General features: G+C 47.2%; 1 protein-coding gene across 8 annotated transcripts in view; it reads right to left on the bottom strand.

Moving 5' to 3' along the window:
- Positions 1-12,112, bottom strand: part of PROM1 (prominin 1) — an 89,977-nt gene that overhangs the window by 46,714 nt on the left and 31,151 nt on the right. For all 8 annotated transcript variants that reach the window (XM_053672455.1, XM_053672457.1, XM_053672454.1 and 5 more), the window contains one exon: positions 5,646-5,701. In XM_053672455.1, coding sequence (XP_053528430.1) covers positions 5,646-5,701 — 56 coding nt within the window. The remainder of the gene's footprint in view (positions 1-5,645; positions 5,702-12,112) is intronic.

Here is a 12,112-nt window from a genome sequence, read left to right as displayed (position 1 = left end):
CTTTCTGAAGTGGAAAGCCGATGGTGCCATTGCCTTGTTTAACAGCGTTCCGTGGTTCTCCACGATGTTTAATTCAGGCTCAACGTGGCCCCATGTTATTTAATCTCACCTTCATGTCCCTGTTCTTCCTGACCATTGCCATCTCTCAAAAGCATATGCTGTCTCCCCACCCTCGCTCTGGGCTCCCTCATGTTCCCTCTTTGTCCAGAGCACTGTTCCCATTACGCTTCCCCTGATGAAACTCACCCTCCTTAGCTGGACGTCCTTTCCTCCAGGAAGCTCGTCTTGATGGCCTGGGTTTGCTTTACAACCCCCTTCGAGCTGCCCTGGACTCCTGTACTCCCCCTTTCACGGCACTGACCCCACATACGATGACTGGCTGTACTGCGTGCCCTGGGCAACCGAGAACCTGACAGTCACGCTCACCCTTCTCCCCCAGCACCCAGCCCGGAACCTGGCATCCAGCCGGCGCCCATCCATCAGAATCGGATGAACGGGTGAGCTGAGGGAGTAGGAGCTGCTGCCTTAGACCAGCGATTCCTGAACAGGGGCCCAGAGACTGGGACTGGCCTGTAAGTCAGTGACGAGGACGGACCAGCCCTCTGCAAAGAAGAAAAATCTGCCCAATTCATAAGACTATCTTTTTGGGGGGAGGGAGATGAAACATGTATGAAGGGGAACAAAGTCATCACGGTGGACTTAATAAGTGTCCTTAGGCAGCAAAATAAAATTAGGTGGCTCTGTGTCGTTCCCCAGATTGCTTTTTTGAAATGGTCTGGTCCAAGAAATCTAAGTTTGGAAGCTATTGTTTTAGATGACAGATTTTCACAGATGGGAAAGAGAAGTGTTTGTGATGTTGATAACTTTTGAGTGAGGTATCCAAAATCTTAGCGCACGCAGTTCAGATGCCTCTGCCCCCAGGGCCGAGGCAGGTTGGATGACCCCACCCTCTCCTGTGCGTGGAACAGGCTTGGTACCTCCCAAACAAACTCACTCCCATGAGCGCCCCCCAGTGCACGTGGAAAACACCAACCTCAGGCTCCTCCCCCAAAGTAGGTGTTGGGAGATTCCGGTGAGAGGGTAAGAGCGGTAATCTGTTTTTAAAGTGGCCCTGTGTCGAGGCTACAAGCAGGTGAGTCTGGGAAACCTGCTCTCGGCTCCCAGGGCTGACCATGCTGGGCCCCAGCAGGGCAGAGCCGCCTGCGACCCCCACCAGTCAGCCGATTCCTTGTGTTTCTTCACTGCCCCCGTCAGCCTGGTCTGATGTGCTGGAGAGGGAACCAGCGCCCCTCCCCGGAGCTGGGGGTACATCTGCCTTCTCCGTGACTGTGCCATCTGTCCCACAGGTCTGAGGTTATTATCCGTGCAAAGTAGCAGTTTGCATTGTGGCTCCACCACTGAGTGTAGATGCTGTAGTTAATCGCTATTACCACCACCCAGGGGCCTTGTGAAAAATATCAATAAGCAATCAACCCTGACCAACTACATCAGGATCTCTGGGGTCAGGTGGAGGCTTTGGTACCATGCTACTTGGAGCCTTGGTTACCTTAGCGACGGAAGGGGGATGAGCAGAGGCCCTGTTTTATAGTCACTGCAGAGACAACCTGGGAAGCAGTGACAAGCAACCTGTGTTGTGCATTATTCTGTTCTAAGTGCTTTACATGGACTGTCTCATGTACACTGAGTGGGTTAACACACTGAAGGGCTTAGACCAGAGCCCGTCAGCGGAAGGCTCAACCAATAAGAAAAAGTAACAATCGATGCCTGTCAGCGTTATTCTCGTCCCTGAGCTCCAGGAAGCCCCAGATGGTGACCCTGGTCAGGGGCTTACACTGCTTTCCATCCACGTGCCCTCTGAGACCCCTGGAAGAGGCTCGACAGGAGAGCGGTTCTCACAGGCAGCAGGTCATCACGTGCTCTCAGGACAGGAAACGGGGAACTAAGTCACCTTTCCCAAACAAGTGAGAAGCTGCGGGGACAGGTCCCAAGCCCTGCACCTGCCCCCACAGGAAGCTTTAAGGAAGGGGAAGGTAGCGACTGAGGAAGGAAGTGAATGAAGAAGACACAAACCAAGAGTCTGGAGGGAGATGAACCACAGCCACCTGGAACCTAATTCAGGAAGTCATCGCGAGGAAACTCGCCATTCCTGCGGACAGTGGTGCGCAGGACAGGAAAGGTGGCAGGTGGCGGGCGCTGCTGGGAGAACTGCCTTCTGGAAAGGTTTCGGGACATGTGGGAAGCACTGATGGGTTATTGGTGGAAAGCGATAGTAAGTCAGCTACCTACATTTCCTCCACCTATGCATTCTCTGAGTATAGGAAACAGGTTCTGTTATTAATCGAGCAGCCCTCATTGAACAAGCCAGGCTGAGATGCTCTCTTTGCAGAAACCCTGCGTGAGCATGTGAGGCGGGTGGTGCTGTTTTCCACCTTTGTTTATGGTCAGTCAGCACGTGGTGAAAGCTGGGAGGGGCTCACCCACACTCTCCGATCCCCCCCGGGAACGGATTCGGGAGCTCTGAGATACTGGCTCTGGAGCACAGGGCATGGCACACACTGGGCGTGCCAAACGCCCCAAACGCTGAATGGGTAAGTCAGTTGCCTGTGTAATCACTTTCTTACCATCCACACAGGTATCTTGTCCCACAGCCTCCCCTTCCCCAGCTGTGAGTTCTTGGGATAAAGGTCTGTCCCCTTCCCTGGCATTGCTCCTAGTGAGTTACTCTAAATGTCAATTAAATAAATACACTAAACAAGAGAGAAAACATGTTTATAATGTCACAGAGGAGAAGGAGCTCAAGGGTCGTATGTACTACTTCTAATTTTCAGCTGAAGTCTGGTAAGGAGGCAGTGCTGTGACAGGGAGCTATTTCCCTGGGACAAAGGGTCTGCACTGCTGAGTGCCCCTAACCCCTGAGGGAGGAAGGTCCCTGACAGGGCCCCGACTGGAAGGTCACCGACTCAGCTGCCCAGGCCCCTTGGCCGGCGGAGGCTCACCAGAAGATGACACACTGAGCTCCGGGCCATGAGCGCTAAAAAGACTCCCCAGCCCCACTCACCTAGACAGGTCTCACCTGTGTGACTGCAGAAATTAGCAAGCCAGTGGGCATGGGACAGTATAGAAGATGCCACTGGTGCCCACCCATGTCCCTTAGACCTTCACCATCCTGGTATGTCTTTTCAAACTTCTAACTTTCGGCACTTAAAACTCTGTGCTCAAAGGCGTTTTCTAGAACCATAGGTCAGACCTGCCTAGGGACTAACACTGTCACCCACTGCTAAGCAGCCCTTAACCAGTGTCCCCGAAGTCCTGGGGTTCAGACACTTCAGCTCCCTCACCCTTCCCATGGGCGGATTAGGACGCAGGTGGCAATTCTAGCTGCACCTGTGGTGGGGGGTATTATGGGACCACCCTTACAGGCTGCCCTTCCTCCCCTCCCCATATCACTTCCCACTTCCCATCACCTGCCCTTGCACCTGCCAAAAAACTGACTTGCCCTGGAGTCTGGGCCTCGGGGCCTGTCCTGGGGAAACCTAACCTAACACACCCAGCATTTATCGGACTGAAACCCTCCCAAAGTGCACCGGCTCTTTTGGTGTCTTGGCGTAACTAAATCTCTCTTCCTGGAATAACTGCGGAAACTGTGACCCAGTCCACACCTAGGGTAGAATTCAGTCCATTCACGCAGGCTCAGTCCTGTCTCCTCTCTGCACTCTGCACCCACACCGATGGTTTTTACCAGTTTGCACAGGCACCTGGTATGGGAAGAAAAACCAAACACCGAAGAGCAGCAATTTTGCAGGACCTCCAGCTCTCACACGACGCCAACCAGGGAAACGTCCAACCAGAAGCCAGCCCGGGACTGAGAACCTGCCACACAGATTCTACTATTTTTTATTTTCATAACATCCAAAGCAACAGACATTTGTCGGTTTGTTTTGTTGGCAATCTACACTTAACATAAACCAAAATCAAAAGAACACATTCTTCTGTTTAGGTAGTTAGTCATAAATGACAAAGGAATGACTAAGTAATACCTTGGCATTAAGTAGAGACATGCAAGGTACTTTGCTATTTTCTGAAAACACTGTCCACCGATCACAGCGCGGTGTTGAAGACCCTCAGTGACCTGGCCCCGGTTCACCTCCCCTTCCTCGCCCTCCTCACCCACTGGCTCTGCGCTTGAACTTCCTTCTTTCGCACCTTGTCCTCCAGGCTCACATGCTCCCTAAAGCCTGGAATGCCGTCAAGGCCACCTCCCCACCTACTCAGCCCTGCTCACCCTTTTCAGCTCAAGCCCCAAAGTCACCTCCCCGCAGGAGAACTTCTGGTCATGACAAATTATTTTTTTCTCTATGTTCCTCTGTATGTTACTGACAAATCCACTTTTTCCTTCTGCTCCTTCTTCTTTAAATAATTAGACACTGTCTTGGCCATCTGGCTCATAGCCTGTTGGGACCCAGGCTGCCTTCCTTGTCTTCATCCCCCTCCAGTCCCGGGTACGTGTATGCACACAGTGCTCAAAGCACAGTGTTCAAATGGGAAGCTACTTGTTGATAAACCATATTTTAAAAAAATATGCACCCCCTTTTCTAGGGATGTTCAAACAATTCTACAATTAACCCTTAAACATGGTTTGAACTGCACAGATACACTCACCCAGCTACTTTTAATAAATACATACTGTAATGTAAATGTACTTTTCTTGTCACTTTCTTAATAACATTTTTCTAGTTTCCTCTATTAGAAGAATACAGTATATATTACATAGAACATACACAATATGTGTTAATCAACTGTTTATTACTGGTAAGGCCCACAGTAGGCTGTGGGGATTAGAATGAAGCTATAAATAAATAGTCAAGCTGCTAAATTACTAAAATCAAGTAGGTTCGAGTATGAGTAAATGATTCTATTCTTGTTTTAGGCAGCTTGGGAACGTAAACTTTCGAACTTCCAAGTCCTGTGTCAATGCCTGGGTATGCATCAAACCTCTGATTACCCACAAAGGGCTAAGGAGAGACTGTTCATGGACCCAAACCACCAGATCACGGTCGCCACCTCAGACCAGTCCAGAGGTGACGAAGGCTGGACTGCGCAGTCTCAAGAACGTGCCTTTACTCTGGCTGCTCTGAACCTTTCTTTCTTTGGGGGAGCACCTCCGGGTTTTGCCTAGCTGTGTTCCAGTCTGCAAACTCTAAGGCCCGTGAATAAATCTTTACCATTTATTTCTAGCAAAGCTTCCGGACTGTTCTTGGTGTCAGGGAGTCAAAAGTCCTACCAGCATTTTGGACAGTACAGGGCTTGGCGCCCCAACCCCCACCCACATTGTTCAAGGGTCAACTTGACCTAGAGACTACTTCTCCCCGAGCTAAAAAAGTAGCATAATACTTCCTTTAAGGAAATTTTAGTTTTTAAATATCATACAACTTAAAAGATGAAAGTTTTTTTAACCGCTGCTTTTGTGATTTTTTTGCTGTCGTTCAAATGAGATTTATAAGGTGTTCCAATATTCCACAGAAGTTCTTAGTCAAAAAAGATGACTAAATTCACAGATTACATAACCTGTTAGTTAAAGATTTACTTTCCAGTCGGTCAAATTTTGCTCACAGTTACTTTAAAACAAGTACATCAATAAAAATTACCTTCTCATAATCAGCTGAAAGGTCAAACTTCTTTTGTATTATTTTTCTTAAAATATCTGGGGAAAAAAGCCACAAAACAACAGCAAAATTACTTTTTCAGTACAGGTATAAAATGTATATTTAAAAGATAAAGTTCTATATACATTCACAAATTATTATACCTCTGTATACTACTGAATTCTTAGAATTTATTCCTATTTCTTTTTTTAAAAGATTCTATTTATTTATCTTTAGAGGGGCAGGGAAGGAGAGAGGAAGAGAAATATCAATGTGTGGTTGCCTCGCATGCGTCCCCTGCTGGGAACTGGCCTGCAACCCAGACATGTGCCCTGACTGGGAATCGAACTGCAGTCCTCTGGTTTGCAAGCCCATGCTCAATCCACTGAGCTATACCAGTGGATTGAGCTATACCAGCAGCCAGGGCTCCTATTTCTTAATGCAGGTAAATAATTGAGCTAATGAGGCTCTTAACTATTAACAAAGACTGGGGACAGATATTTCTGACTTACTGTTTTGCCAATGGCAGAATTAGAGGGTTGCCATCTGTAAGAGTTTTTCATGTCTCACAACATACCTTAATATTCATTAGCAAACTATATATACTTTATTAAAAGTCACTGATAAAACGTTACACTGCAATTGCTAATTCTTCATTATTTGGAACCACAAATATAATTTATTCTTTAATAACTTCACATTTATATGATATTTTGCCAATGAAAGGAACCTTACCATGAACCTAACCCAAGAGTTCTGAATCACAAGACATCTCCCCCATGTCATTTCCGAACACTGCATAAAAACCCTAAAATTTCAGCTATACGAAATTGGACTTATACATACATATTTTAGGGGGGCATTTTTCAAATGCTCACATTGGCTAAGAGCCACCTCTTATTCTGCTTCACCAATCTAGTAATTAATATGCATAACTGGTATCCATACAAAGTACTTCGTCTAAATTTATTCTGTAAATGTTCATTTTGTACATCGCTGCTCATTTTTTCTGCTGAAAGTATTCTAATTTTAGGGGGGGTTTTGTTTGTTTTAAAGACTTTTTAAAAACGTCTTAGTCAAGTTTTATATTCAGGTCATTTTATTTAGTCTCTACCCAATGATTTCTAGTCTCTTTAACCAGACGCAACTGGACAGAGTACAAATTATTCAAATTAAGCATAAAATTAAGTTATAGACCTAGAAGCATTATGGTGTCAAACATTAAAATTGAGTATTAAAATGTACAGAACAAGCTGTTCTTTAGAGCAAACCTTAGAGAATCATTTTTCTCCTAAATGTCTAAATTTGTTAATTGTACTCAGAATTCTTATTAATAAAAATCACACACACCCAGAGTCCGCCCTCTCGGGCACGTAAAGTGTTTACTTGGAAATGGGATTAACGAAGAGCAGAACCAGAGCTAAGCGTCTCTCTTTGGGGACACTTGCCACGTCCCTCTTTGACCCTGAGTGGCGGTGTCGTAAACTCACACGGTGGGGAGGGTCTCTGTTAAACACGACCTAATCTGTTAATTTGTACGTGAAATCAACACTGATCAAAATAAAAGAGATTATTCACATTTTTACCGGCAGTATTAGTTTTATCATAAAATAAAATTCAAATTTATTCTAGAAACTTATAAAAACTAGGCTTATAAATGTGTAACTTTATAGTAAATTAGATATTAATTAGTACACTCTCACTGTTTCTTTCCAGGCATAAAAGATTTTCCACGGGCTCTTAAAGGTAAACTTGGTAACTTGCCCCTGTTTAGACCGAGTTCCTGCGGGGACAGGGCGGATGAGCAAACCAGGTGGAACTCCAGACAGAACACCAACCCCCCAGTCCATGGTCAGGGTCCTGGGGCCGCTGGCCCTGCACAGGGAGCGGAAGAGCCGCACGGAAGCGTCTGGGGTCGTGTTTGGTGTCTCACACACTAATGTGAGACAGAGCATCGTTCACCCCCCTCTGGTACGGCACAGCCTTCAGTCATCTTCCTTTGTGGCCCAGAACGTGCGTGTCATCAGAGCACTCCTCCCCCCCAGCTCCCTGGGCCCGCTGCTTGGTTCTGCAGCCCCCCTGCAGTGAGGTGGGACCTGGGTTCTGGCCAGTGGGGTGTGGACAGAGGTACGTGCACGCCACTTCCAGGCCTGGCCTCTGAAACCTCCCACCAGACCTTCATGCTCGCCTCCTGCACCCATTTCCCACCACAGTACAGAGGATCCGGTGGGGAATTCAGACGCCCGGGGTGGCGGAGGCACCGTTGGACAGAGCGAGCCCCAGCGCCCAGACCTCTCCACCTCACCGCTCCAACATGCATGAGCAGTGGGAGGGGCATTTTCTTCACTGAAATTTGGGCTTCTGTCCTAACAGATGGTGTCACTTACTTTTTCACTAAAAGAGCTCTGGCCACTGAGACCCCCACCGTATTTCTGCTGCACGCACCCTCCACCTGCAGCCTATCCTGCCGACTTTGACCGAACAAAGGCTAACTCTTTTTTCCCAGGAGAGGGTCTCCACGAGCATATAAGGGTCACAAAGCAGATGGAGACTTGCTGAAGCCAACAGGTTGGCCCTAAGGTAAACTGGGATTTTAAAAAGTATCTTCTTAAAAGACTACGTTGTCTGTGTTCCTACAAGAAAATGCATATAAAGGCATTGGAACCCAGAAAAATCACTGCGAAATGCAACGCTCTGGTAAAACGCTCTTTCTACCTGCTCTCGTTCACGGGTCTACAAAGCTTTGGAGTCATCAAGTCTTCAACGTCCGCAAGTCTTTCAAAAGCATCACCACAAACTGAATTTTCTTAATCTACAAAGCGCATATTCACAACCCGTTTAAACCACAGATTCAAGCTTGTCTCCACTGCCAAAATATTGAAAGGAAATGCTCTTAGATCTTGGTACCGTCCCCAAGAGTCACGGACACAGAACGGCACAGATGGGAGGGAAGCACCAGCTTCCCAGTCCTGGCTGCTCTTTCTGAAGGGGAATAAAGATTTCAATCAAGCAGCAAAGTTTCTTGGTGAAAGTACAAACATTTATGCGGTTTGTATGTGGCCCCCAGCACTTTCTCCAGAGATTCCAGATGGAAGGGATCTTCCATTATAAACAGAGGTAATTCGCTGCAGTCAAATCTGGTCTTCCCCCATCAGTCTAGGCTTAATGGGTTTTGTTTTTAAGCTTTGGAAATTTCTGATCCAGATTTCCGAAAGCAAGATTGTTCCTTGACAGAAATATATCTCATTAACTCAAATGGAAATTTCTTGTTATTTGGATAACTTGACTTAGTTTCCCTGTTACCAAGAAGAATGTTTAAGAAGCAGATTCATTGCATGAAAATGTACAAATCTACTTGAATCAGCATAGTATGTGTGACCAGTTCTGATAGCTGAGAGGTTAGTTGGAAAAGAAAAAGCAGGGAATCGTGCCTTGGACATTTTATTTTCACTTAAGGCAAAGCCATGCACATCTGTCAGCCGTCCTCTGATGACGAGGGTGCTTTTTTGAGTGTGAGTCCTCTGGCTAGAATGGAGGTGAGTTAGGACAGCGTCTTTGGTAAAACGAAGCTCCTCCTCAGTTATTTAAAGGCTGACTGGGGCCAACCACCCCATCTCAGAGCCACAGGCTTCGGGTCGATGGAAATGGCGTTGTCGGCTGCCAAGGTCACACCATCTACATGTTGCATAGGCAGTACAGAGAAAGCACTCGGGGGTCACAGGTTCTGCCTGAAGGTACAATACTCGGTTTGGCTTTTTAATAAAGAAATGGATGCTTCAGACCTTTAGAAGCCAAGCTGAGTTTATTAGAACTTACCAACAATGATTCCCCCTGCCTCTAAGAATATACGCGAGTATTCTGGAGGGCAGGCGAGCCCCTTTCCCTCACCGAGGCAGTGCAGGCCCCCTTGGTGTGCTTTCTTCCTTCATGGCAGCTGTCCGCACAGGACTGTGGGCCTCCTTTAATTAACCAGAGCTGCTTCTCCCTGAAGGACTGGAGCACCAGCATGCACAGGCTTGCGCCAGAGTTAACCATGGCGCTGACTCTTTCTCCGGGAAAAAGGCTGCACAGGAAGCTCTCTTGGTATAAACATCTGGCACCAGGCTGGTCCTCATAGCTTTCTCCGGGCCACGTGTGCACACCAGTCCCAGCGCTGGGATTTTATTTTACCTTTACAGCAGGCGGCCAAGCCTGTTAGTGGCCTGGCTTGCCCTTAAATCGTTTCAAATTCTTTCCGAGGAAGCAGGTGCTCGGGTTGCACGGGGCAGGGAGACTTCTGGGGTCTCATGCCTCGTGGAATCCTGGACACAGACAGCTGCGAGTCCCTGGAGGGCTCAGGGCCCACTGGCCTCCCCGGCGATGGGAGGGGTTGTAAAGGGGCCCCATGACCTGGGACAGTCCGGCAGCAGCTGTATTGCCACTGCTGGTGAATCCAGGGAGGGAGCAGGGAACACAGCCAAAACATCTGCAGATCCCCGAGGTATTTGGCTTGCTCCTCGTTAAGACATTCCTGGAAAGCTAATTCCCTTTATAGCCTTTGTCTCTGAGGGAGAGTTTGCCTGGAGGATCTCTGAGGGGAATGTGGTTCACATCACCCCCTGTTTTTTTGGGCCCCCTGGAGATCCACATGACTCGCACACAGTCTTGTGAGAATGTGAATCAGCTAAACCCTGTTCTGTTCTCTGTGCAACACGAACACCCAGCTGTGGATAATCTGCCGCCTTACAACGGGGGCAGAACGTGGGCACCAGGGGTGCAGTGAAGGGGGACTTGGGTATACTTTGAGCTCACTTTCAATTTTTATAAGGATATTCAAGGTTTTTTAAACAAGGAACTGTTATGGGCATACTTTTCTCTATCCCTGCCTTAAAAAACATAATTCTTAACACTATCAAGTTAGAACATTCACTCCCGATAAAGGTAAGTTGGATTTTACAGTGTCTTGCGCAGGATATGTGACCTCAAGCCACTTTTAGAGCATTTCAGCATTTAGTATTCGTCATTTACAAAAACCTGAAAAGAAATGAGACTGAAATCTGCAAAAAGTTAGATGCTGCCGAATACATAATAAATAGAAAATAAATAATTAAAATTTCAAGATCTGGAAAAGCTTAGCTTTGTCCCAAGAAATGTTTGGTTCAGGCAAAATGTATTCCTCTGGCATTTTGTTAAGAATGGGCCAGGACCACCTTCCCCCGAGGCTGCGCGTCCACCTCTCCCACCGGGCCTGCTGAGCTATGGGCTCTCTCAGAGTCTCTCGTGTTTGTCCCCGAACCACTTTCTGCCAGGGGTACTTGTTGGTGCAATTACACAATTTACTTAACTATTAGGCAAACAGATAAAGCATGACAACAGAAGGTGAAAGTTGCTGTTTATATAAATTCTACATCGAATGTTTCGAAAACTCAGTAAAAGTTTTTAAAAGTTGTTGTTTTGAAAAGAAAAAAAAAAGCCGTTGGATTCAAATTGGAGAAGACAACTTGAAAAGCTCAGTGAGAAAATAAGCAGAAACTAAAGAAAAAAAATCAGCCTCAGCTGACACCACAAATTCCTGTTATGTGAATTTAAAACCCAAACTGGAAATCATGAAAGTTGTGGTGCCGGGGAAGTCCTATCAGGAGATTCACACTCGCCAACATTAAGAATGTTCAGTGCCACTCTGGCTGGTGTGGCTCAGGGGATTGAGCACCGGCCTGCGAACCAAAGGGTCACTGGTTTCATTCCCAGCCAGGGCACATGCCTGGGTTGCAGGCCAGGTCCCCAGTAGGGGGCGTGTGAGAGACAACCACACACTGATGTTTCATTCCCTCTCTTCCTCCCTTCCTCACTCTAAAAATAACTAAGTAAAATCTTTAAAAAAGAAAAGAATGTTCAGTGCAAAATTAGGAGCTAAAAAATCTGCAAAATAACGCTCTTCCCACCAGCAAGGAGAACTGGCCTGACAACACGTGATATTATTGCTTTTCATTGACCCACCCAAGACCTGAGGCTGCAAAGTAATGAATTCCAAAGAGCACCAAGCAGTAAAGAAGAAATCACCGAAAATGTTCAGAAGCTCTTAAAGGCCAGCTGTGGGCTAACGTGTCCATGTGGAAGGTTCTGGAAGGGCTGGAAACAATGAGTTTGTATCTGCTTACAAGCTTCCACTGGATGCTCATAAGAGAGACTGGGGCAGGATGGATGCCTGGAGAAAGTCTCCTGGGTGGGAAACATGCCCACAAAAGGGAAGTGGTGGGCTGCAGCTGGGAGACAGCCAGGGGGACCCCTTCTAGGTCCTTAGACCTTGTTTACAGATGAGGCAAAAGCCTTAAAGCCATCAGGGGAGAGGCAGGGGACCCTCTGCGTCAGAGCCAAGACAAAACTCTACTGTGGCGTCTAAGGTGGGGGTACAAGCAAAAGCTGTCTGCCTGTGGGGAGGAGGTTGGAACCCTCCTGCTGGTAGGATACAGGGAAAAAACTATTGCTGCCAG

The sequence above is a fragment of the Artibeus jamaicensis genome, unplaced genomic scaffold, assembly GCF_021234435.1.
Source record: "Artibeus jamaicensis isolate MK-2021 breed Jamaican fruit bat unplaced genomic scaffold, CSHL_Jam_final contig_76, whole genome shotgun sequence".
Taxonomy (NCBI): domain Eukaryota; kingdom Metazoa; phylum Chordata; class Mammalia; order Chiroptera; family Phyllostomidae; genus Artibeus; species Artibeus jamaicensis.
This window is presented reverse-complemented; position numbering and strand designations above follow the sequence as displayed.